Here is a 27,500-nt window from a genome sequence, read left to right as displayed (position 1 = left end):
ATCTTTAAAGGATGGCACAGAGTTGTATAATTTGGCTTGTGTGTGTGTGTGTGTATGTGAGGAGCTGCTCTGGAAGGAGTGTGTGGAGGCACCTTCCCCTTCTCCTCCTGCTGAACTCACACCCACACACTTCCATCCCACTCCCCTCAGTAGCCATGGCGATAAGGTGAGCTGACACTGGCATATAGTGCCCCGCCTCCCACCCAACCCAGGGTCACGCTCTGTGAGCAGGAAAAGGTGGTCCATGCTGTAGATACACACCCCGAGCAGGTGTAGGGCAGTGACCCATAACACACACACACACACACACACACACACACACCTGCTTCACCCTTCCTCCAAGCCCTCTTTGTGTGTGTGTGTGTGTGTGTGTGTGTGTGTGTGTGTGTTTGGTAACAGAGTATGGATATCATTGTAGGGGCAATCTCATGAAGCACTTTTTAGTGTCAATGTGTGAGTAAGACCATTTGTATTTAACATAGTTCATTAACAATTTGTATGTGTGTGTAATGTGTGTGTAATGTGTGTGTGATATATCTTGTGTCTCTTGTGTCTTCTGGGTGGGGCTGGCGATTGTGAAAGCTCTCATGTCAATGCACAAGCAAAGCGATTTTTTATCAAAACATTCCTGCTTTCCCTAACAGTATGGCACGTCTCTCCATTCGGATGGGGCTGTCTGCTCTGTCCTGAAGAACACACCTCCACGGTGCTTCCGACTCCTCTCATCCGGGCTGGCTCTGCACGTACCTACACGGGCTTATACAGTAGTATAAGAACGATCGAGTCGTTCCTTTCACTGAACGCCACTGCGACCAAGCCTGCAGTGCTTCCAGGGCTTCCAGGGCTTCCGTGCACTCACCAAGCGTTTTCAAACACACCCATCACCCGTAAAGTGCGTAGCCCGTAAAGCAACATGTTAAAGTGAGTCTGACCCTCACACCTCCCAGCCCTCTCACAGTGGCTGGCGGGGCATCTAAAACGGCACTATACGTCAGTGCATCACTACATCTAAGACGCCACCAGTTCTAACACGGTCTGATGCAGACTGACTGAATAGAGTTGAAAACTGATTGAAAGCACGTGGTTCTCTTACCTTTGGCAGGTTGCTAGCACCGAATCCCACTCCTCTGATTTAGCAGATTACACCCGATGTCCTTTTTCTCCCTTTGGCTCAGTGTCGATCTACCCCAGTCCCTCAATCTGTCTCTTCTCTCAAGACTTTTCCAGAGAACTCCTAATCACTCCCTTCTCCTTCTCCCTCCCTCAGGCAGTGTTCTTGGCCAATCAGAAGGGCCCGTGCTTGGAGGTCGCGTTGCCTGCTGTGGTAGGGTGGGCCCCTGGACTCTGGCCAGAGGCTGTGCTGCTGGCTCTGTACTCTTCTCCCCGAGGACCAGCGATGAGGTCGTGAGAGCCCAGAACTCTTCAAACATGGCAGTCCCAGCATTAGCGCATATGTGCTGCGCTGCGCTACATGTGTTTGTGTGTATGCATGCGCGCATGTGAACAGACAGGCCTGACTCTCTCAATGTGTCCAGCTGCAGACGTTTGGGTAAGAGCAGCAGTGTGAAAGTTCAGTGCTCTAACACACACCAGCAGAATTGCACATCTGCACACACGATCGGCACAGACACACACACACACGCGCACGCACACACACACGACACACAGGCATGGTATGACAGGAGAGGCCCACAGATGAAAGGGAGTCTCCCACCAACGCAGGTGTAGAACACTCACCTCCAGAACTTTGCCTGTTATGAACTGACGACACGCCTCACACTGCACCCCGAAGTGGATCTGGTAGTCTCTCTCACAGTACGGCGCACCATCCCTGAAACAGAGCGGGAGAGACTGCGTTTCAGCTCTGAGGCGCATTCACGTTAAAGCCATACAAAAACGCACAGACTGGGACCTGAGAAAGCTGAAACACAGGGAGCAGAGAGAGATGGAGGAGAAAGGGAGAGAGAGCGAGGATGGGAAGAGCGGAGAGAGAGAGAGAGAGATGGAGAAACACAGAGAGCAGGAGATATTTCAGCCTGACTCACTTGCTGATGTACTCTCCACTCAGAACTTTGCCACAGGCCTTGCACTTAAAGCACCCGAGATGCCACTGTCTGTCCAAGGCCAGTAGAGCCTGGCCATTCTTTATGTCCCTACCGCAGCCTGCACAGTCTACAGGGTTAACACACACACACACACACACACACACACACACACACACACACACACACACACACACACACACACACACACACCATGACATATAATGCTGTGAAGGATATGAAGTAATAGTTAAAATCGCAAATGTACTACACAAACACAGGGATTTAGAGTTCAGTACCAGTGGTCATCGGAATACTTCCATATGCACAAGGGTTTGAAAAAAATGCAGTATAGCCACTAGGGGGCGATGTCAGATAACAGAAGGATGACCAGGGGACGACTGTAGCCTTCTCTTTAAGGATTACGGGGAATTAAGCTCGGATGTTTGATGTGTGGGACGATTGGGCTCTATAAATAGTTCAGGATTGTCAACTTGTATTTATATTCTGCTCAAAGCATTTTGTAAAAAGCTGGGGTGGAGGCGAGGCGGGTCAGGCTTCCACCACTGGTGGAGGCGAAGTGCGATGGAATGACACCATATTCCTCAACAGCATAATTCAAACAGCCTTAACCTTGCTCTGCCCTTCACACCTCAGAGTGGATGATACATACACACGCACGGACCTCCTAGTGCACAATGCATATATGAGAGGCGAAAACATATCAGACAGAGAGAGAGAGAAGCATAGAGAAAGAACAGAAGACATGGAAAGTCTTCAAGGAAATCTGCGTTCTATCCTCCTGTCAAAAGGCACATCAAAGCCTTTGTGCTCCTTTGAACTCCTGGATCTCCTGGTTCTTACGGACGTATAAAAAGGCTTCCAGGATTCTGCAGTCTTTAAACGCCACCATCAGCCAATTTATAATCCCGTGTCTTTCAAAACAAAATGATTACCTAGACTAAAGAATTTCATATGTGACCAAATTCTCCGCTTAGTGAATGACAAATGACCAGCCAATCATGACAGAGAGTCATTACCGGGCGTACTTCAGAAGCCTGCACTTTTGTGCGCGCTTGTGTCTATGGGTTTGTGTGCACACAATGGAAGCCACTGTATTTCTGATGCAGTCTTCACGATAGTCTTCACGAAATGGAAATTATGCTTTGAAACGTGAAATGGGTATCGTGTGAGCATCCTCATTCTTCAGCTGCTGGTAAATTTGTCAGATGTTGGTTCGTTGCTTAAGACAAACCTTGTCTAAGCACCGAAGCCCCTCGCTACAATGAGCCTATAACACTTGGTGTGTGAACGAGACATCAGTACAAATCACACACAACAGCGTCAAGAATGCAAAGCAGGAGGATTGCAAGCCTTAGAAACCCTAATGACAATGAAATCGGCACAACTCCATTACGACAACAGCAGGAGCCAGACGGGCAGAGAATGTGAGTCAAACAACAGACCTGGTTTGGACAAATCTGAGGAAGAAAGGAAGATTGTATAAGACTCTCTCTCTCTCTCTCTCTCTCTCTCTCTCTCTCTCTCTCTCTCTCTCTCTCTCTCTCTCTCTCTCTCTCTCTCTCTCTTTTCTCTTGCTGTTTTCCTCCATCTCTTTATCCCTCTCTTAAATGTAAATTTGTGGCATTTACCGGATGTTTCTATCCAGAATGACTTACAATTGTGGCCAAGAACAGCTCGGGCACTTTTGGGTTAAGGGCCTAGATCAAGGGGCCAGCAGTGGTCATTTGGAGGTGGTGTGGCTGGAACTGGCAACCTTCTCATGACAAGTCCAGTAACTTAATTGCTGAGCCACTCCCAACAATCCCCCATTTTTTCTCCCTCTCTCTCATTTTCAGAGGGTCCCGTGTCTTCAATGACCCTGTGAGGACCCCCAATCTGCTACAGAAGTAAGGGAACCCTCCGAGGGAAGGAGAGATTGAGAGAGCTTGTCTCTGGTTGATAGCACAGGAATGACCTTTGCAAGAGGCTGCCGTCATATCAAATAGCACTGCAGGAAGTCTGAGGAGAGGATGAAAGCTGACTTTTACATGCCTGTTTTAAAATGCCAGTTAAGACGTTTAGGATTTATGGCCATAGAGATAGAGACATAGAGATTCAAAACATAGAGTCTGGAAGAAGGGAGGCCATTTGAAAAGTGGTGTTGGTTATTTTGTCCTGGCCAATAACATTACGGCTTAGACATGATTTAAATGACAGCCCTGATCCAGAACACAGCACTGACGCACGGTATTGTCAGTCTTATGAGCTACTTAGGAACACACACACCCATACACACACTCACGCGCACGCACGCGCACGCACACTCACTGCTGGAAGCGCTGATGTCTTTGGAAGGAGGGGACATGGGTTGGATGCAGCGCTGGCAGAGGCAGTCCTTCCCATTGAAGGTGACTCGGTCTCCAGCAGGAAAGGGTCGCCTGTAGGAACACCCAGAGCAGGTGACGTTAAATAACACTCACACACTCACAGCGTCACATACAGCCCCTTACTGATGGAGACGCCTCTTACTGACGGAGACGCCTCTTACTGACGGAGACACCCATTACTGATGGAGATGCCCCTTACTGATGGAGATGCCCCTTACTGATGGAGACACCCATTACTGATGGAGATGCCCCTTACTGATGGAGACACCCATTACTGATGGAGGCGCCTCTTACTGATGGAGACGCCCTTTACTGATGGAGACACCCTTTACTGATGGAGACGCCCCTTACTGATGGAGATGCCCCTTACTGATGGAGACGCCCCTTACTGATGGAGACGCCCCTTACTGATGGAGACGCCCTTATATTTAAAGATGCCCCTTACTGATGGAGATGCCCCTTACTGATGGAGACGCCCTTATATTTAAAGATGCCCCTTACTGATGGAGACGCCCTTATATTTAAAGATGCCCCTTACTGATGGAGACACCCATTACTGATGGAGGCGCCTCTTACTGATGGAGGCGCCTCTTACTGATGGAGGCGCCTCTTACTGATGGAGACGCCCTTACAGATAAAGATGCCCCTTACTGATGGAGATGCCCCTTACTGATGGAGATGCCCCTTACTGATGGAGACGCCCTTATATTTAAAGATGCCCCTTACTGATGGAGATGCCTCTTACTGATACTCACGTTCTCAGAGTGTTCTCAGTGTGATGTACCTGGATCATATGCTAGTATTTTTGTAGCATCTGATGCTATATTTTCATTATATGAGGCCTTACAGTGAAAAACCATATATGTCCATTACTGTTTTTCTACATTTTACAAAAAAAAAACAATAATATAAAGAATATAAAATTTTATTTTTAAATGCCCACAGGAGTCTAAATAAGGCATATTTAGCATGTTATTGTAATATTAATGTAAAAGTTCTATAAAATCAAAACCTAAAATAACACAACAAGGGGAAATGGCTGATATATGGTTCTTTGTTGCTTGGGCTTATATGTGTACTTCTAGGAAGTGTAAACCTTTGTGCAAGTTAGTCTAATAGCTATGAGAATTCTTCTACTAGGGCACATCTATGTGTTTCAACAAGGAAGTGTGTGTGTGTTTCTGGGACCGCTGCACTTGCACAGTGATGTTCTTGATAAAATACTGGGCTCATGTGTGTGATCTGAGCAAGAGCATGTGTTTGTTTAGTGTGTAGGTGAATTTCTAGGCATGAGTATCTGTGTAGCAGAGTAACACACTTGCCAGTATGGGTGAGTGTGTGTAAGCACTCTTTAATCTGAAGATTTCATTATACATTATATTCATTATACAGCGGAAGTGTGCAGATGCCTGCAGGACTCACTTGCAGACGGTGCAGACGAAGCAGGCGGGGTGGTAGGTCTTGCCCAATGCTGTCACCACCTCCCCCTCTACAAAATCCCCACAGCCGTGGCAGCGCGTGCCATGCAGCTGCTGGTAGTCCACCATGCACAGATACTCCCCATTCTTCATGAAGAACCCACCCTGGGCCAGGTCGCAGCCACACACTGCACACACACACACACAGAGAGAGAGGGAGAGAGAGAGAGAGAGAGAGAGAGAGAGAGAGAGAGAGAGGGAGAGAGAGAGAGGGAGAGAGAGAGAGAGAGAGAGAGAGGGAGAGAGCCACACAAGAGAAAGAGAGATTAGGGTCCATGTTAATTGCAGAATCCAGCCCTCATCAGCAGTAGAAACCATCCAACCTTCTCGGAGTGTCTGATTAAAGGTAATGAATTCTGTGTGGCCTTCACACTCTGGTGAGGCTCCTGCTTGCTGAGTAGTTCTGCAGCTGTTCTGCCGGACCTGACGTTACGTTTTCTGCTGACCAATAAAAGCACAATATGCTAATGGAACATTCTGGTAGCCAGAACCAGGGGTTCTGGGCAGCTCCAGATTTCCTGAAGGGGTGTGTGTGTGTGTGTGTGTGTGTAAGTGTGTTTGGCCAGGCTTGCTTTTCAGCAGGCCATGGTAATGGAGACAACGCCCTCTGTCAGCCTCCGGTGATTAAAAATATTTACAACCGCCCAATTCTGGCTACATGGTGTAAACCCAGTGATCTTGATGAATGTGTGATGTGTGTGGATGTGTGTGGATGTACGTTGATGTGTGTGGACGTATGTTGACGTGTATGGATGTCTGTGGATGTATGTTGATGTGTATGGATGTGTGTGGATGTATGATGGATGCAATGTAGTTATTGCGTTTGTTTGTTTTTGACATCTTTGAATGATGATTCCTCATGTGGGCAGTTCGGTTTACTCCCTATGAACGGGACTGAAGGCAAGCTTCTCTGTACAAAATCTCTAGAGGCTAAAATGCATAATTCTCTATAATAACAGAAATAATGCAAAGAAACCATTTGAAATAGGAACTGAGTGAAACATGCACTTCTGACTAAAATAGAATCCCCATCCCAGGACAATCCGTCTTTGTTTGTCAGCGCTGCAAATACATGAGTCTGTGATGAAATGTGGTTAGAGTCACCAAACCCTGCCAGGCCCACAGCAGCGCAGGGCCTCAGAGATGCTATCTTTCTTTGCCATCTTTCCCACTATTTGCAGGCAGATTGCCATGGCGACAGACAAACCGCGACAAGCAGGTGGCCGTGGTGATGGGTGTGATTAGCAGAAGGGAGCGGTTGCATAAGTGAAGGTGGGCAGTGCCCTCTCTCCTCACCTGGGATTTCAGTAACCTTCACCCAGTGCTCAGAATGCCACACGCACCGTGTGGGCAATGTCAGTCGCATTAGCCACGACCTGCGCACTTGAGCAGAACATGCGTGTGTGGGACTCTTACTAACGCACAGACACGCGCACGAACACAGACACGTAGGCACACGCTCACACAATTCATTTCTTTCATTTCGTGAGTGCCAGCCCTGCCGGCATGGCCCCGCGCTCCATCTGTGCCAGCCCTGCCTACAAGGCCTCGCGCTCCCTCTGTGCCAGCCCTGCCCACGAGGCCCCGCACTCCCTCTGTGCCAGCCCTGCTGGCATGGCCCCGCGCTCCCTCTGTGCCAGCCCTGCCCACGAGGCCTCGCGCTCCCTCTGTGCCAGCCCTGCCGGCATGGCCCCGCACTCCCTCTGTGCCAGCCCTGCCGGCATGGCCCCGCGCTCCCTCTGTGCCAGCCCTGCCCACGAGGCCTCGCGCTCCCTCTGTGCCAGCCCTGCCGGCATGGCCCCGCACTCCCTCTGTGCCAGCCCTGCCGGCATGGCCCCGCGCTCCCTCTGTGCCAGCCCTGCCCACGAGGCCTCGCGCTCCCTCTGTGCCAGCCCTGCCGGCATGGCCCCGCACTCCCTCTGTGCCAGCCCTGCCCGCGAGGCCCCGCTCTCACCCTGCCCGCGAGGCCCCGCTCTCACCCTGCCCACGAGGCCCCGCTCTCACCCTGCCCGCGAGGCCTCGCTCTCCCCCTGCCTGCGAGGCCCCGCTCTCACCCTGCCCGCGAGGCCCCGCTCTCACCCTGCCCGCGAGGCCCCGCTCTCACCCTGCCCGCGAGGCCCCGCTCTCCCTCTGTGTCAGCCCTGCCTGCTCCTCCTCCCTGCCAGCCCTGTGCCTCCTCCCCTTCTTCTGCTGAGTGCTGGCACAGCTCAGCCACAACATGAGGGAGCGACTCGACCCCCTGCCACCCATGACCACACCCCTGCACCTCCACATGTGCGCTACATCAGCAGCTACAGCCGCAACAGCATATAAGATAATGTAGAAGAAGAAGACGGGTTTTGAACGATTCCCTCTGTGAATTGTTTGAGCTTCACCCAGACAGCTAGTTAAGCTGCATGGTTTGAGAAAACAGCACACGATATTTCCTCTCGTTACACTGCAGTGGTCTGAGAGCCCTGGCCCACAAGGAGTGGACCTGCAACATAATTGCAGGAAATATCCCGGAACTGTTCTCCCTCCCTGCACTTTCCCAACCCTTTTATCAGTCGACCAATGAGACGGACCGAACAATGCCTCAACAAGGCTGTCGGATCGGGAATGCTCTCGGCATGCACGCTAGCTATCAATGCCCCAAACTCTGCCCGCTAAAGCCTGCACTGCTGCTGCCCACGCGGTGGTATAGTGATGGCTTGGTGGGCCTGGTGGGCATAGTGATGGCCTGGTGGGCCTGGTGGGCCTGGTGGGCATAGTGATGGCCTGGTGGGCCTGGTGGGCATAGTGATGGCCTGGTGGGCCTGGTGGGCCTGGTGGGCATAGTGATGGCCTAGTGGGCCTGGTGGGCATAGTGATGGCCTGGTGGGCCTGGTGGGCATAGTGATGGCCTGGTGGGCTTGTCCGACCTGACTGTCCCGGACAGTTCGGCCAGGATACAGAGGTGTGAGCCTCACAGCGCCAGCTACAGACGCTGGCCTGCTGTGCCGAGAACAGATGTCACGCGCACAGCACGATACCGTTGAGCCAAGGCAAAGCCATCCCATTGCAGCTATGGTGAACACTGCGGAGCTGTGGCGATGCCCTCAATGTCATGATTTTGGCTTCTATCGATGCCAGGTGGGGTGTGACACACTGCAGTGGTTTAGGAACCAGGTTTTAATGGGGACATTTACTGTGAAGTACTAGTTCCAGACCAGTCCTTCAGCTTTCTATTGAAGGTTCATCTGTTGCGGGACAGTTCAGGGTTGGAGGTGTATGTGGGGGTCGGGAAGCCCTGCTGGCTTTTCCACAGGGCTGGTTAGCGAGTGGGACCAGGCTGACCCTTGGTAACTCCACCCTGCTGCCTCTCTCAAGACACAGGATTACAGGCTTTCTGCACCCACACGTTAAGGACCGTTAGAGCAACTATCATAAACGTTCCCCACACATGTGTTTGTCACATGCCTCCATGGCAACCTGGTGATTCTGTGCTGGATGTTTTATTATACTAGAGCCTATAACAGCTTTTTACTGTCCAATCAGTGAAAAACATGGATGCACCTATGTGTGTGTGTGGTGCTTATGAATTTAAAAGACTGGGGATGTCTCACTAAAAACAGTTGCTGTGTGTGTGTGTGTGTGTGTGTGTGTGTGTGTGTGTGTTACAGAATGGGAGACAGTGACAGCTGCCAGACAAATCCACTCAACTATTTTTGTAAAGAATGCATATGCTTATCTGCCAGGCCTGTAGAAACAAACTCTTCCATCACCTCCTTAATCACGAGCCATCCGGCCGGACCCTCCTCTTGCTGGTGATGCCCTTGGATTTCGTAAATTCTCATTGGCTCTTAACTCCAAAATCAGGAGCTCTGAAAATAGTAACTTTAGTAGACATCCCCAGCACACTGTCCATGTCATCAAATGAAATGTGGATTTTTCCTAAGGCTTGGCAGAAAGGCTGTGGGAATGACATCTTGGAACAACGTAACCTTTGACCTCTTGCGGGGGTCTGCCACTCCTCTTTAGTGTAGCTCCACAGCTGTTGTGGCTGTGATTCCTGACACACCAGTGCTACACCCTCCCCAACATGCGCCCGCACCTACACCTGCACACACACACACCGACACGCACGCGCACGCAGACACAGACGCACACACACGCGCACACGCACACGCACACACGCACACGCACGCACACACACACACGCACACACACACACGAAAACACACACACGCACACACACACACACACGCACACACGCATACACGCACATGCACGCACGCACACACACACACACAGACACACACACACACACACACACACACACACACACACACACACACACACACACACACACACACACACACACACTTCGCAGAGGTATCCAGACCCCTGCTTGGCTCCTCTCTCCCAGTGGGGATCAGCAGAGCTAATTTGAGCTGCATGGTATCGTAAGGGCTGAAAATAACACAGAGCTTGTCTGACTGACACAGCATTCACTCAGTGTGCGTGTTTTGGGGCAGGGGGCAAAGAATGAGTGTGTCATTGAGGGAAGATACGGAAAAGAATGTTGAGTGAGTGCACTCACACTCACTCACACACACTCACTCACTCACTCACACACACACACACACACACACACACACACACACACACACACACACACACACACACACACACACACACACACAGCATGAGTTTACCCAAACTATTGCAGCTAATGGACCAGGGAAAGGAAGCACAGCCCACTGGCTCGGATCATAAACACACTCCAGCTACCAAAGCTGAGGTGCTGGCAGGCTGTTACTGTACTCACTCTCCAGCCACAGATTTACAGATAGAATTTTATTAACCTGCTCCATCCTGCTCTACTGCAGCGGCATTAGCGGCATCCCATCCAGACAAGCACAACACTTTTGGCTTTACTTTAACGAGTCTTTAAGCTCCATGGCCTAATTATGCCACACCTGCACTGCTCATGTTTTAGCCACTGTTAGGGACCACAGCAGTCTACCACCAGAAGATGCACTGGTGTGCCTACTGCACCATCAAATATAGTGAATATATCCACAATAGGAAAACTAATGTCTATAGATGCACATATAAAGTCTTAGAAATTCATAGTACAATGTTCTGGCAGTATGGTGCTGATAATAAATAGGTACCTAAAATTGTGAATTCTCTATTCATAATAGGTTCTTAAACCTTTAAGCTAAGAACAGCACTGAGGATTCTTTATGCCATAATGGACGTGTGTCTCGATCCACTCATAACCAGGGTCACATCTTTTCTGACAGATATGGCATGTAGCACAAGATTCAGATGCTCCCTGATCTTACAAAGGAATGGAAAGTGTGAACATGAGGTAATATGGAAGGCAGATACCGGAGTGGCAGACCAGATAAGCCAGGCGGGTCTTTCGGAGACACTGGCAGATATAAGACGAAGCTCTGAGCCCACTCCATTCACAGGCTGCATTCCTCAGGATGCTGGAGTATTTTATTAAGCCCAGTCACACGGCGTGCTATATATGGCTATGATAACTGCTGTTTTTCCTGCAGTCTCACACTAGAGGTTAATTTCATGCCACTGAGTGTGGGAGCTCTAAACGGAGGTTTAGTGAAGCCTTAACTTGCATGTTTGCAAGATTAGATCAAACCTAATTCCAAGATGGAAGAAAGCCAAAGGAAACTAACACAAAAGGCCCATTGGTTCCATTCTGGGTGACGATGCTCAGGGCTGGTGGAGCTATTTTGAGGTAGTAGTTTGGAATTTGCCAAACTGACATTGAGACTAAAACCAAAAAACACTGTCCAACTAACTACCTCAAACAGCTTTTGTTGGTCATTGGCAACATCAATATATTGTGCTTTTTCCAGCAGAACTTTCCAGAAGCACTGAAGCATACTTAGGTGGAAGCGTTTGAAATCTGCTGAAGGCACAAGAACACACAGAATGTGTGAATGGTAATTCTCAAGGCCCCTGAGAAAAGCGATCATATCACAAAGACATCACTGAGCCCCAAGCTCTTAAGAGACGGCGCCAGCATTAAGGCATGACCGACAGACCACTCCCCTTTAAGGGCGTGTGTTTATTGTTCTTTACTGAAACTAGGGGAGGGAGCTTTGGTGATTATTAGCTGGGCTCCACTGTGGGCTCCACAGGGTGGGATTAGCCGGGGAAACCCATAGGTGTCTGCTTTAAAGGGCTCAGTGCATAACTAGCCAAGACCTGCAAATGCAACAGCCACTATGCACACAGGGGTTTACAGTTCAGACTCACTACAGCTCAGACACCATGTCAACACTCAGTGGGCCTCTGCCATTGTTATGACTGCTGGGGCAAAGGCTAGCATAGCGATTGTACACACAGGAGAATGCAACAACAGAGCGCAACCACAACCACTCACAGGCGCGCAGAAAGAATTCAGCGATTTCTGAACTCTGTAAGATCAATTCGGTGTTAGGAGAGTGTTGAATGATGGTCTAGTGGTACAAAAAACAAAACAAAAAACGAGTGGTTGATTAGTGTTCCCTCGAGTGCCCAAAGGAAATGAGGGAATGTTCTTTGTACCTGGCAGGTCGCCACTGAGGAAGGTCAGACTATGATACAAACCCGACCACACACAAGAGTTCCACACTGGCTCACAGGGTGACTGGCTTGGATGTTGCTGATATTTTCTCCTGTAGTTCATTCAAATTTGCAGCACTGAGAATCCAAATCATGAATGTTTTCCCCTTCAGTGACGAGAGGAAAAATGAAATGAAATATCCAGGCTCCACAGGCCTTGAGCCGGCTACACGCAGGGTCCGAACGTGGTACGCATGTGAGCGTCCAGCCTATCTGAAACGACTCTGCAGGGGGGGAAATGGATTGGCGAGATTTCATTCAGCAGGTAATAACAGCTCCCGTGATTTTGTGCTCCTGTTCTTGGGTCAGACCACAACAGAGTAGAAGTTATGAACAACAGGAAATGAATCAGGTTCACCCTCCAACAGGAAGTGCGCGAGAGGGGGAAGGGAAGAAAAAAGGAGTTCATCTGTATTTATCCATCCACTCTCTTCCTGGGGCTTTTAAGCCCATCAAAATCCTTCTCTTGTGACAGTCACAGAGAACTTAATCAGTTTTCCCATTTGTTTCCGTCACCCCACCCCCCTTTCCCAACGTGTGTTATAGACCACTAGCTAAGTGCCAGGTGAGAGCCGACCTGGCAGTGCGCAGCAGACTTTCTTACCTTTGCAGGTGAAGCACTTGAGGTGGAAGTGCCTGGACTGCACGCGGAGCACCTCCCCCTTGCATGGCTCCCCGCACTTGTAACACTGGATGACCAGTTTCTCGGGGGGCCGGTGGGGTTCCTGAGGATGGGCCACTACAGGAAAGCACAGACACGCTGCGTCAGTACCAGGAGAACAGAAGAGAAAATGGCCCAGTCATCCAGCCAGTAAGAAATCCCCATTAAACATGTGTTCAGCGGAATGGTAGACAGGTAATGGGCAAAGCGATATACCTCTATGGGAATGTTGTCCTTAGGTCTGAATGCCTGAAGTAAAGTATAATCACTACCAGACCAAACCATATGCAAATATAATTTTATGCTTGAAAAAGTATCATGCACAGAAAAGCCATTGTTATGTTAAATATAAATGTAATTAACTATGCGCCCTTCCTGGCCATTTACCCACTGTTATCTAATCATCCACGTATCCCAACAGAGAGTGTAGACATCCTGAAGACAGACTAGACCTCTCTGACTCATAAAGGTGGAGTTGTTTCGTATGGGCTGCGGGTGGTGAAGGCACACAGTGTGTAGGTGTGAGTGGAGATCTGCTCTGGGTGTGGAGTGACCAGCAGGACTAGCAAGCTGTGACGCTGCAGTTATCGCAGGCACATGGAGAGGCGCTAACCCCTGTCACTTAGCCACCCATGAACCCACGCTCACGGCCCTCGTCCACGCCCCACGCCCCACGCTCGCGCCCCACACCCCTCGCTCACGCCCCACGCTCACGCCCCACGCTCCACGCCCACGGCCCTCATTTCCAGCCTGCACGAACATTTATTTGTCTGCACGGCTCAGCACCAACATCACTCCCCTCTGACAACACTTGCGTAACAGTGGCTGATGGCCGGTCCGCCGCGTTTGTTTGCGTGTGCGCCACACGTGGCCTGAGGCACAAGCTGCTGTAGCTCTTGGCCAGTGTTCACAGGCACATGCATCATCTCTCTCTTCATGTATACATGCCCCCATGTGCACACACATATGTGCTAACAAAGTTTCGGACGTGTTAAATCTAGATAATTGAGCCGTCGGCAAGGGGAGTTTATAGGACTGATAGCAAAGGGCATACATAGATAATGAGAGGCTCGTTTTGTGCTGGCTGAAATAAAGCTGACACTTACACCATATATCTCTCTTCCCTCTCTCCCTCCATCTCTCTCTCTCTCTCTCTCTCTCTCTCTCTCTCTCACTCCTTGCCCTAGGCACTGCAGTGGAGTGGTGAGCCTAATACAGGAGGATAAAGCTCCCCAGCGTTCACTAGTGCTCTTCGTCATTCGCTCTCTCCTGTCAAATGTTCCTGCTCTCTCCCCTCTCGCTGTCTTCCCTTCACTATCAGTCTCCTGTTGACTCAATAACACCAAACAGTCGCAAGTCAGCCCTTGGGAATATTTACCCCCACCCCAGTTATGTGTGACGGTTGACGAGTGCCTCTCTAATCTAACTGCTGTCCACTTGAAAGGTCCATGAGAAATTAGCCGAAGGAAAACTGTATCATGTGGAGAGCTCACCGCTGGCCAGTGCTTATTGGCCAGGGAGGTTGCACAAGCCTGCCGGCCATGAGCCCAACCAAACAACCTGTGCGCCTTTCACCGCTCCGGCTGGCATCTGGCATTCTCAGGAGCACTCCGGAGTTTTTAGGAGTCTGGTCTTCGAAGCCTCCAGCATTTTCAGGACTTCTCTGGAGTCCTTAGGAGCGCTCTTCTCGTAGCCCGGGCGGGAGAGCAGGATCTCTCTCAGACTGGCGCGCAACGCTGGAGAGAGCTGTTGTCATGGCGACCGGCTGTAACGGCATGGCAACAGGGCAGCATGAGGTGCCTGCCTGACGTGGGTGGGGAGCAGGGCTGCGAGGTCCCGTGGGGCAGGTGCTAAGGTGTGTGCAGGTGAGGTAGCGCGCCCCGTCCTGTTTCTGCAGGACTAGCACTAGCATTGGTGGAAGGAGAGAGGAAGGAGTGTGGCACTCAGATCCTCCGGAGGGATTGTGTGAAATCTCTCTTCGGAGATACTGTTGACTGCCCACAGCTGTTTACCAGGTGGGTTACAAGACTTTTAAAAAAAAGGTCTAAGAATTGAAAATGACACATTGACCTCACTGTAAAAACCCCTCAAACCACTTTAAAGTTATACAGTCTGCCTATGCATACTTTAGAAGATTTACAAAATAGTGTCAAACAAGTAAACGAGGCAGCCGTTGACACAGACCCGACCCACTGCCCGGGCCCACTGCCTGGCGGGCACTCAGGCAAACAGCCATATGGGCACAGACATCCTGAAGCACACAGTGCTTTCCATCCTGAAACTGAGGCAGACATGAGGACCATGACCCGATGCCGAGCCTGCATGGGAGAAAGTCAGGCCAGACAGGGGAGGTCTGGAAAAGACACACATACACACACACACACACACACACACACACACACATCATTGCTCTGCTTTATCTACCTCAGAACGATATTCCGCTGCCCCTTCCTGAGTGGTGAATGTTTATGTATTGTAATGACACACAGGCCACAGAGGGAATCCCATTGGAGAGTAGTGTTTGGAGAGTAGTGTTTGGAGAGTAGTGTTTGGAGAGTAGGGAACAGGCTTAGCCGGCCTCATCTCTCTGTGGGAGCATTAAGGCCCACTGCATGGACCACCACAGGAAGCTGGTATATGCCAACAAACACCACCAGAACTACAGCAGGAGATGGGCAGCGCAGATAGAATGCTAAACAAAGTACTAGCTCATTTCATGAAAGGGACAGACATCTGTCATCTTCACTTTCCTGAGAGTTAAAAGCAATAAGATCAGCTGCTGTTAGATTTACAATAGTTTTCACGGTCTTGCTCCCACTGCTCCCCCTGGGAGTGTTAAAACATCTTCATTATTCTCGCCTGATCCTTGAGCCTTTTATTCTCTGTGGGCCCAGCGGTACGTCAAACCATGCAGATTATTATTATTATTAGTTACATTCAAATAGCGCCTTTCTCAAACTCAAGGACTCTTTGCAGACAGAGATCAGCTTTTACAATCACTCACACAGTGCTGGGTGTTATTGAGACCAACACCCTCCCCATTCTGATAGCATGAAGAGGCCTGTGGCCTGTCTGGCCAGAGTTCTAAAGTTTCCATAGTGTGTGTCTGTGTGTGTGGTCCCGCTGCTCAGATGTTGCTCAGTCACACGTGTGCTGAGGGATAAGGCAAAGCATTTGGCACCAAGGCGGCTGGGATGCCACTTGGCCGTCACCGAGGACTGCCGACTATAGCGCTCCACCTCTTATCACAGGAACTGTTTGGAATTCTTCATGGTCTAGGCTTGTGGGAAATAGATGTATAGATGTATAATCAGAAGATGTATAGACCAGTTGCATATACCGGATACAGGCTCTCCCCCTGTATATAATCTACTGGATTACTGCAGTACCCTACCACATACACACACAACTTAATCTAGAATTACAGTGAAAGGTGTGATCACTGCTGGGGAGGGACATGTACATAAGCTCCATACACAAAATGGAAACCCACCTGTGCGTGAGACCGTGTGCAATGGTGAATTGATGCGCATGTATGTTTGTGTGACAGCATGTCTGCAGGGGTGTGTGTGTGTGTGTATACAAAATGTGATTAAAGTAAATGGTACAGGTTTATATAAAGGTTTGTGCTTCATTTTTTGGGATATGATTCACACAGGGTATGGCCTCAACAGCAGACCACTCGATGCCTGGTTACCATGGATACAGTGGTGCGCTAAATGCATTATCAAGTCTATTCTCTCTCTCTCTCTCTCTGTCTCTGTCTCTCCTGCACCTCGTTCTGCACTGATCACTGAAGCATTTTTCCCGAATCATGAGCCACTCTCGGAAAGGCAGGGAACGCATCGCTGAACCATCCTCTCAGCCTCCTCACCGCTGCTGCTGTCTTTTCACGGCTCGATCGGGTGCTACAGCACTGTAGTGAACAGTGCGTCTCCTTCTGAATGAAAGCCCAAACGCTGTCCTACACAGAACTCAACACGCACTGCCCGCATCCTGTAAATAATTCAATGGCTTTTCAATTCTTAAACAGTCTTACACAACACCACATGAGAGCGTTCCTCCTTCTTTAAATGTATCACCAAATTGCTGTACTAGGCCGTTATCAGTGGTGTCGTTTTCTAAGGCTATGTTGGGTGCCTTATTCAGTTAAATAACAGCACTGGTGGAATCAGGCGATAAGCTGGAGGTGTTAAGGACCCTACAACTGCTTCCTATCTCATCACCAGTGCAGTATCATGCACCACAGATCACAGAGATTACACACACGGCAGATTATGCACACACACACACACACACGCACACACTCACACCTACACACATACACCCGCATGGCCACGTGAGCACACATGTAGTCGTCAAAGGTTCTGCAAACGCTTTAGTGTTTTAGGTACAGTTTGATGCATGCAAGCATGCCTAAGCCAGGATGTTGCTCAGTGGAGACTTTCGAGACCAGTCACAGCGGCACCCACCGACCAAACTGGCGGCTATCATAAAGCAACTCGCAAAGGACACTGATCAATGCGAAAGACGTTCGCCTCACCCACAGAGACATGCATGGTGCTCTTTTTCCTTTTGGAAGAAACATGTACACGGACGCTGTGGAAAAAGCGCAGCCTTCCACCTGCACGCTCCCACAATAGCGTCCACCTGCGCGCCACAGGCCGGAAGGCGTCTTCCCCACAGTCACAGACCGGCCTGGTTTTCCCTCTGGGCAAGCGCAAGTTCTACGTCCCTGGGGGCAGGTAGCCCGGGGCTGCACCCCTTCCACACACACGTACACACACGCACACACACTGCCAGCGTGTCGCTCTCACTACCTTTCTCCTTCACCATGACCATTGGCTCGTGCTGCTCTCTCGGCTGCCGGCGCTGGGGAGGAGATCTGCTGCTCCTGCTTCCTGTCCCTGGATCTCCCCACACCCTCCACCTCCCAGTCCGAACGAGAGGAGGAGACCGAGCGGGGAGAGAGAGAGCGAGAGAGAGAGAGAGAACAGGAGGAAGATGACAGCTAAGGAGGGGAGCGGACAGAATGAAACGAAGGCAGAGGAACGGAGGGACTGCCAGTCTCCAGCTCAGCAGCTGCTCGGCTCCGTGCGATTGCTCATTTGCTGTCCGTTTCTCGAGCCGTCCCCTGTTCCGCACGCGCACGCACGCGTGTGTCTGTGTGGACTCTGCCCTCGCTGTGCTGAAATAACCAGGTTGCAGCTGCTGTGTGTGACAAATGCAGATTCCATAGCCATAATCCCTCCCAGTCAGAGACGCCACCTTACATTCTTCAAAAAAACTAAGCGGGGAGGGCTGGGGAGCACATGCAGCTTCTTTTTATACACTCCCTCTCTCTCTCTCTCTCTCTCTCTCTCTCTCTCTCTCTCTCTCTCTCTCTCTCTCTCTCTCTCTCTCTCTCTCTCTCTCTCTCTCTCTCCCCCTCCCCCTCTCTCTCTCTGTATGTGTATGTGACTGCTTGGGTGCTTCTCAGTTGCTCTGTTTCTCCCTCATTGTTCAGCATATGATCTAGTTTGCTGTGTTTACCTCAGCTATGTTCTGACTAGTGTTGTTATCTGTGGAGGCAGCTCCCAAAGGAAGACTATTTCTATACTGACAACTCCATAGAAAGCAAACACCTGTAAAACATTAAGTTCAGCGAAGGTTTTGCAATGGAAATACACATTTTCATCCAGAAAGAATAGTCATATTCAGACAGATGCGGCAAAGCGTATTGTATAAAAGAGCGATTCGATTTTTTGAGAGGCTGCCAGGCCTTGTCAGGGTGTCATGGTACTACATTATAGGATTACTGGGCCAACAATTGAATTTGGGAGTTGATTGAGAGGCATTATTAATGTCGGGCCCAATGCGCTGGTGTCTCTAGGGGCGAACGTGTGCTGAGGGAGTGGGCCTGTTCTGAAGGATTACCCAGCAGCCTCAGCATGCTCCACAGCCACAATAGAACTGAACAAAAGTGTCTTAGATTCTTTACACTGGCCCCAGTTTGAACATTTGTCTGTACTGCAGTGAGAGGTAACAGAGAACACCTGTACTCCACTGTCCATCAGACATGGCTAAGGGTGTGAGGGAGGTGAGCTAAACTTCACACAGAAGTCGAGTGTGTGAATGCATGCCCATGTGTGCAGATATGTGTGTGTTCAGAGATAGGAGCCAGTTAGACAGCAAGTGCTAATTTTAGACCAGGTTTTGCAGCAACTCTACACCAATTGTGAAAAATATATATATATTGTGTACATTAAATACAGTATATATGTTATCATTTAATAGTACATTTAATATTACATTTTTGCTTAGATCCAACTTTTTTTTAGACCAAAGTATTAGGACACGTAGCTGAACTCTGGTATTGTTTATCTGATTCTGGTGAGCTACTGATATATAATCTCGGCATTTATAAATATATAAGTATCTGACATTTGCTTTCGGTGCCAGTGTGCGTGATCAAGACAATAGGTTGTGTATCACAAATCCTAACCGTAGGCTGTTGTCTCACATTAATGGCCACCGTTAGACTAGGACTGTAGATAATCTAAATAGCTGCCATTAGACTAGGACTACAGGAAATCTGAATAGCCGTGTTAGACTAGGACTGTAGATAATATGAATAGCCACCGTTAGAGTAGAACTGTAGGTATTCTGAATGCTGATGTTAGACTAGGACTGTAGGTAGTTTAATAGCCACGTTAGACTAGGACTGTAGGTAATCTGAATAACTGCATTAGACTAGAACTGTAGGTATTCTGAATGCTGACGTTAGACTAGGACTGTAGATAATTTAATAGCCACGTTAGACTAGAACTGTAGGTAATCTGAATGCTGACGTTAGACTAGGACTGTAGATAATTTAATAGCCATGTTAGACTAGAACTGTAGGTAATCTGAATGCTGACGTTAGACTAGGACTGTAGATAATTTAATAGCCACGTTAGACTAGGACTGTAGGTAATCTGAATGCTGACGTTAGACTAGGACTGTAGATAATTTAATAGCCACGTTAGACTAGGACTGTAGATAATTTAATAGCCACGTTAGACTAGGACTGTAGGTAATCTGAATGCCGACGTTAGACTAGGACTGTAGATAATTTAATAGCCACGTTAGACTAGAACTGTAGGTATTCTGAATGCTGACGTTAGACTAGAACTGTAGATAATTTAATAGCCACGTTAGACTAGAACTGTAGGTATTCTGAATGCTGATGTTAGACTAGGACTGTAGGTAATTTAATAGCCACGTTAGACTAGGACTGTAGGTAATCTGAATGCCGCCATTAGACTAGGACAGTAGGCCCGGCCCTTGTCTTTAAATCTAGGATTCATATTAAGAGGATTATCTTATTTTTTCTTTCTTTTATATTTCTGTAGGCTGTGGGAGACAGACAAAGAAAATGATGTGTGTGTCAGCATACAAAGGGTCAAAAACGAGTGTGTCGGGTAGGGGGGCGGTGGTAGTGAATGCTAGTTGCTTCAGAGACTTTCCTTTGTGTGCTTTCTGGCCCTTTGTGAGCTCTGTGAGTCAACTGCAGCAAAAGCAACCAAGCACAAGACAGTTAGTCAACCATGATGATGTAACAAAAGATACAAAATACCAAACCTCTGTGTAGGTAAAGCAAGATAACACTCTCCGTCCTGCGATTCTGCAGTCTGTACAGAGCTCCATCTTTTCAAACATTCCCACGTACGCAGTGTGCCTCGATTCTCGGCTATCCCTCCAGCCCTGGTTTTTAGTATCATAACAGCTGCACAATACATCCTGCTTCGTAACACCCCCCAAAAAAAGGGCACAGGGGGTGTGTGGCGAAGAGGTTTAATGAATGGACCAGGGACAAAGTGTTGCTACGGAGGGCTCGTGGGCTTGCAGACTGCAGCAGATTAATCGACAGATTTGTTCCAGAATGCGGCCACTGCAGCAGTCCTGCGCCTGCCGGACAGCCAGCAGGAGAGGTCTGCCTCCAGCTCGCCAGTCTGTAGTCAACGTAGCCGCCAGCATGCACTGTGTTTACCACCAACAGGCGCAGCTGCCCACGTGGAGCTTGAGTGGCTCGCGAGCTCCACTGTTATCATCCAAAGTGGTAGCTTAATTATTCCAAACTAACAACATTTAAACAGCTATTTTCTTCCGCTGTAAAACTCATTTTCTTGCCTTGAGCCCATTCTTGCTCTGCTATTCAAAATGTTCATTTGGAAGGATTGTGGAACCACACAGCTAAGAACATCATGGATGTTTTATTTTAAAGTGAAAACAGACTTCCAAGGACATTTTTAAATAAGAAATTAGAAATGCTTTAGGAATATTTTTCTGTCTAGACTGTATGTAAATGAGAACAGGATACTAACCGGTTGGTAACTGTTGGAGCATAAATAATTCTTGTCCAAAAAATATGCTTCACAAAGAATATAAAGAACCAGCAGAGAAGCTGGCATTGTCTCCAAAGCCATAATACAAAGCTCTCATCTTTTGCTCTTGGGTTTTTCAAAGCCACTCTCAAAGTCTACATGGATGCTGGCTGACCAGGTCCCATGTCGGGGGCTGCCCTACTTGCTTTGGTGGAGGAAGGGGAGTTCCTCCATCATGGACTGCTTGGGCCGTGTTCCCACCCTTGACGACAGACATGCAGCACGCAGAGTTCTCGCGCCTGGCCTAGTCCTCCACGCTACTTGCCGGGACAGAGGTTGGATCCGTACAGTCTGCCCACATGGGTGAAGCTGGGCATACTGAAGCCTTTCCAGCCAAGTGGGGAAGACGAGGTGGTCACCACAGGAGCAGGAAGGCCTGGCCGTGGCAGGCAGGTGGGGGCGTGTTGCCGTAGTTGCTGGCAGCCTTGTCATTGTTGTGAGCTCCTTCCTGGCTGCTTTAAGCAGCTTCACTTGTGTATATTTAGTGATCATCTTCTCAGGAGGGGAAAGCGAGCACCTGGGACAGCCGGAGGCATGAGTGGCAATCTGCACCCAAACAGTGGCACAATTAAAACCAGACACAGGCGATCGGGATGTGCGAGCTTCAGGAAGATCACAAGCTGACCTTTCTTGTTACGTTATAGCTGTTTTTCATTACAATGTCCAATCAGCTGTATTATTCAACGTTTAGATGAAGCTGTAACCTGTCCTCCAAAACTCTGGCATTGTGTGCACGTTACATGAAACTGAGAAAAAACATTCTTTCCCTGCCACCCCTGAATGCCTAGAACTCAACACGCAGCCATGAGAGTTTCAGCGTTTCTGCTTTGTTTCTGCATGGTTACATGGAAACCTTCCGACTGGAGAAACGGATTACTACATGTCCAGGAAATCCAAAATGTTTACGCTGGCTGTCCTAAACTGAGCTGGACTGAACCCGGTCCATCCATGTGCCTGTCCGAGCAACAGCAGAGTGCTGAGAGTGCCTGGGAGGACAGTCCCCTTTTTTCCCAAATGGACTTTTATGTGTGTATGATTTGTACTGTGGCATAAAGGAAATTTCTCCTCAGCAAAATCTGCAGGGGAGTTAATTGTTAAATCAATGCACACCCTGTTCTTTCAGGCTGTTACGCTGGACGTACAATAATGGTCATCTCAGCAATATGTGCAATATTTGTCTGCAGCATTCACCGTGGTACAGGGAAATGAGATTTCAGAGCAGTTCCGACACAAACACTCAGACACCCACACTCATCCGTGCATACCTACTGATTCCCGGAAAACAAGGGCAGGAAGCATGAGGTCACTGTGGTTACATAAGCAACCACTATGGATCAAAGGTAACCTTATCCCGACAAAAGGTCGGACAACAAACGTGTTGCCTAGAGGAAGCGCAGAAAAGCGAGCCGGTCTTCAGAAAGGTGCTCTGGGACTCTAGAAGGAACCTGCGGCCGTTCCTGCACCGTGACTCTGACTATGCCACATTCATCCACTATTAGTTTTGCTAAAGGGCTCCTTGTTGCTCTGCATCTGTAATGTGGGATATAATGACTACAGCAGGATAGACGGTGCTGCTGCCACACTAACAGGTAAAATGACCCTTACAGAGCTTTGCCATGGTCATGGGAATGTGGCAAGTTATAATGACACCTGATGACAGGATATTATCCTGAAACGCTACTCCCGGGCCACCCACAAGGTTAAATAACAGAAGACTGTTATTTAGTGAAGAACACACACACACACACTCATACACACACACACACACACACACACAAACACAGAATTCACAACAGAATTTGCTGTTCTTTTGGAAGGGTATTTGGATCCCCTCCATGTGAAGAGTACATGGATGAATAACATACCACACAGGAGAGATGAGGACAGGCTGTCCTGTGTCCACCTGACATTTTTAGATGCTTGTGTCAGTCTGTGGCATGCCACTGTACCTAGGATACCACTGTACCCTGCCATCAAAGTCTCGGGCTCGTAACCTTATACAAAAGTATGGGAGCTATCTGGAGGAGAGGTGATGAGAACCTCCAGCTCATAAGTGCACTACCCACTCAACCACACCCATCAGCTTTTCTTTTACTTACTAATTCGGCTTTACTTTCTGTGTAAATCTTCTGGAAATCTGTGAATCTTCTGTGTGAATCTTTCTGCAGGTATGCTAGTGCTCGCACAGAGTTCAGGAAGCCAGGAGAGCTCCACCGGCTGCTAAAGACAAACATGAGATCCTCAGGATCAGTGATCAAAAGCAACTAGACGCTCGCTTGTTACAGTGAGAAACCAAAGAACATGAATTGCACGTAACAAGCACACTGGTGAAAAGTAATCTGGGTTCTCTTCTTAGAACATGCAGACAACATTCATTTACACATGATATGCATAAATTCTCTTTAATCACTCAGCACAATGTAACCCACGCTACGGCCTGTTACATGCCATCCTTCAAAGAAGCGAGCTCTTAGTACTGTTCCTGTACACGGCACACAGGGCACAGCCCTAGCCCCACACGCCCTCTACACAGACGGGGCTAATTCTCGGTCGTCACGCACGGCTACAGTGCTTTGTAATAGGTGATTGTTTCATTCTTCATGTGACATGTATGCAGGAAATGTCAGTGGGAACTTGGTTTATGGGAGGGACCACACTTTATCCTGGTTTAACGATCACAGCGTGTACATGGCCTGCTCTCAAAGGAGTGTGTTGCCTTGTAATGGGGCCTCACTTAAACGAGCTATAACACAAACAGTCCCTTTTCATACAAACTAGGCCCACACTGTCTTGCGTAATGTTTCTGCTTCCCTCCTGCACACTACAGACGACTTAAGCATATAGAATCCAGAACTTCTCAAGTCAAATGTGAGTCACATTGCACAGCGCTTCATGAGAGCACACGCACGTTATGTAACCAAGCTCCATATTGTCCGAGCACCGATGCGGCGTCGTTTCAAAGAACATCTCCAGTGTCTCGTCTCTGATATCTTTCTGAGAAACAGGGAACAGTAAGTCTGTGGTTGCTCAAGGTCAGTTCATATCATGGATAAATAAATGCAGTATTTTTCTTAGTTCACCGTTAAGTGGATCCACCTCTTTCTCTTTGATTTACTTTGTTGTCTGAATGACTATTCATGTCTGGGATAAAAGTGGGTGTCTTGTTTTTTAAATAGTTACCTCCCTCCTGTAAAAGAGACTCATTAAGAGAGAGAACACTTGGGTCCTGTCAATAAATTAACAACCACTCCCCCTGGTGGCCACCTATTGAATTTGAGAAATTTAAAGACGTACACTTGATGCCAGTTACTCCACTCGTCAATCCAAAAGCTGTTTGTGTGTGTGTATGTGTGTGTGTGTGTGTATGTGTGTGTGTGTGTGTGTGTGTGTGTGTGTGTATGTGTGTGTGTGTGTGTGTGTGTATGTGTGTGTGTGTGTGTGTGTGTGTGTGTGTGTGTGTGTGTGTGTGTGTATGTGTGTGTGTGTGTGTGTGTGTGTGTGTATGTGTGTGTGTGTGTGTATGTGTGTGTGTGTGTGTGTGTGTGTGTATGTGTGTGTGTGTGTGTGTGTGTGTGTGTGTGTGTGTGTGTGTGAGACACACTATGAGTACATGTATACACTGAGAATGTGTTTTCACAAGTATATTAAGGTACAATTTAATAATGTACAGAATGTCATAATACCACTGTTAGGCCAGCACATGAACACACCCAGTTCTAAAGTAAAGAATGTTAAGTGACATGTCGAGACTCGAACACACAAACATCTGCTTGTATGTTTTTTTTTCTGGCTGCATGACCCCAATACAACATCCCTTTAGGAATTCAACACAACAAGAATGGTTTTCTATCTAAAGGCCATGAGTCCAAGGAAAGAAAAAGAGGGAGAGAGGAAGGGAGAGAGAGCGCACGAGATATGGAAAGAGAATTCATCAGTGTTGAGAAATCTGGAGCAAGCTGCTTGCCTCACAGAGGCACACTGAGCTAACTCCCTCTTTTCCTGTGAGTACTGACTCTGTCTGGGAGACTTGAACGACACCATCCCCATTTCCACATCAATCTGCTCCACACACACACACACACACACACACACACACACACACACACACACACACACACACACACACACACATACACACACACACACACACACACACATACACACACACACACACACACACACAAACACACACATACACACACACACACACACACACAGCCTCACAAATGCACCGATCTCGTGCAACAGCCGAGGTGATGCACTGCGCGTCAGGGACTCTGCCAGCTGGGTGTCCTGCTCGCCTGCTTACTGGAACAGATTATATTTGCTCATCAAGAATCACTTTATAGCTGGCAAAGCAGGTCTATGCAGAGAGTTACACACACACACACACACACACACACACACACACACAGACACACACACACACACACACACACACGCACGCACACACACACACACACACAGACACACACACACACACACAGACACACACACACACACACACACACACAGACACACACACACACACACACACGCGCGAGAGAGAGAGAGAGAGAGCATAAAACATGAACATTAGAGCAAAGCTAACTAGTTCTCATCAACCAAATACCAACTGCTTTCACTAGAGCGAAAAAATAATAGGAAAACGTCCTGCTTGCAATCCCAAGCCAACAATTTCACCACTGCACACCATGCTTTCCCTCTCAGTAGAGGAAATGGTGAGGAAATACTTTCTTAATGTTGTCATCCTTTCCAGTTAAAAGACATTTTTCTCTTTCCCTTCTAGTATTTTACGTAAGGCTGCTTCAAGTTAGACCCCCACTAATTGAGGTCACTCACCCGCCCTACAGCCAGAAGAAGCGGATGTTGCCTGGTAACCAGACGGCCCTGTTTGTTTGTTGAAATAAGCCCCATCATGCATCAGGGAGTAAGCTTTATGACCCTTAAGAGAGTCCCTCCAGTGAAGACACACTCTACCATCCAGCCAATAAGGAGCAAACTCACAGTGGAAGAACACGGAAAGATAATATAACATCATCTCATCCACTTCACTGCAGATGGGCCTATTACCCTTAATGCAGGAGTGTTAAATGTGTAGCAGCACTGTGAAGCTTAAAAAAAACCCCAATCAGCAGATATCTCATAAAGTCTGACTGTCCTTTCTATGCCATAAAGACTTAACTGTACTTGTTGTGTTTTCATTTACTGAAAAGGGAGACGCCTAAAAGCACTTACTCAGGTGGCAGATTTTATACAGAAAGTGATTAGTTAACGGGTGGCGTGTGTGTGTGTGTGTGTGTGTGTGAGAGAGATGCGTAAATATCTCGGGGGAGGAGACTTTGACTGGCCTGTCCTCAGCTGCGGAGGCCTTTCAGGAGAGGAGGAAGCCAAGGAAGCTGGAGGCGACAGCCTCGACCCACATGCGTCGTCGGACCCTTTGCCGTGAACCTCCCTCCACTGCTTTAAAGCCCTTAATGCACAGCTCAGAGGGGTCGTGGCCACAGCCAGGGCACATGACTAACCACAGCCACACCATAAACATAAGTGCCAGGAGCCATGCAAGGCAGTAAGAAGTCCTGTCCCAGCCTCACAAGGTCTTACCACTAGTGCATCTCTCTGGATGCCTCTCATCCACAGCATCACCCCATAGCGGCGCAGATGCATACAATTCCTACATTATACCACAACTACTGAAAGTAGTGCTTATCTATGGCACTATTTGTCAGTTGTACTGCATTCTATCAGTTCAAGGCCTTTAAAGCCCTAGAAGAAATATCAAGTCATTATGAATCAGTGCAGATACCCCTGAGACACAAAGCACAGCACAGCATTTCAATAACGCGTTCATGTGCCGCAAGTGACGCCACCCGGAATCGCCCCTTGAGCTGCAGCTCTGCTAGCACAAGCTTTCGTTGCTC

The 27,500-nt window shown here is 48.6% G+C and overlaps 1 protein-coding gene across 50 annotated transcripts in view; it reads right to left on the bottom strand.

Annotated features, from left to right (window-relative positions):
* The window catches only part of ablim1b (actin binding LIM protein 1b), a 54,984-nt gene that overhangs the window by 20,685 nt on the left and 6,799 nt on the right, over positions 1-27,500 (bottom strand). For 19 of the 50 annotated variants that reach the window (XM_035533630.1, XM_035533608.1, XM_035533621.1 and 16 more), the window contains exons 1-6: positions 17,995-18,485; positions 13,118-13,252; positions 5,855-6,038; positions 4,368-4,483; positions 2,046-2,172; positions 1,738-1,831 (exon numbers count right to left, since the gene is read on the bottom strand). In XM_035533630.1, coding sequence (XP_035389523.1) covers positions 1,738-1,831; positions 2,046-2,172; positions 4,368-4,483; positions 5,855-6,038; positions 13,118-13,252; positions 17,995-18,016 — 678 coding nt within the window. In that variant the 5' untranslated portion in view covers positions 18,017-18,485. Of the gene's footprint in view, positions 1-1,093; positions 1,260-1,737; positions 1,832-2,045; positions 2,173-4,367; positions 4,484-5,854; positions 6,039-13,117; positions 13,253-17,994; positions 18,488-27,500 lie in introns of those variants that run through there. The other 31 variants (XM_035533616.1, XM_035533618.1, XM_035533607.1 and 28 more) reach the window with 8 other exon arrangements.

The sequence above is a fragment of the Electrophorus electricus genome, chromosome 14, assembly GCF_013358815.1.
Source record: "Electrophorus electricus isolate fEleEle1 chromosome 14, fEleEle1.pri, whole genome shotgun sequence".
NCBI lineage: Eukaryota > Metazoa > Chordata > Actinopteri > Gymnotiformes > Gymnotidae > Electrophorus > Electrophorus electricus.
This window is presented reverse-complemented; position numbering and strand designations above follow the sequence as displayed.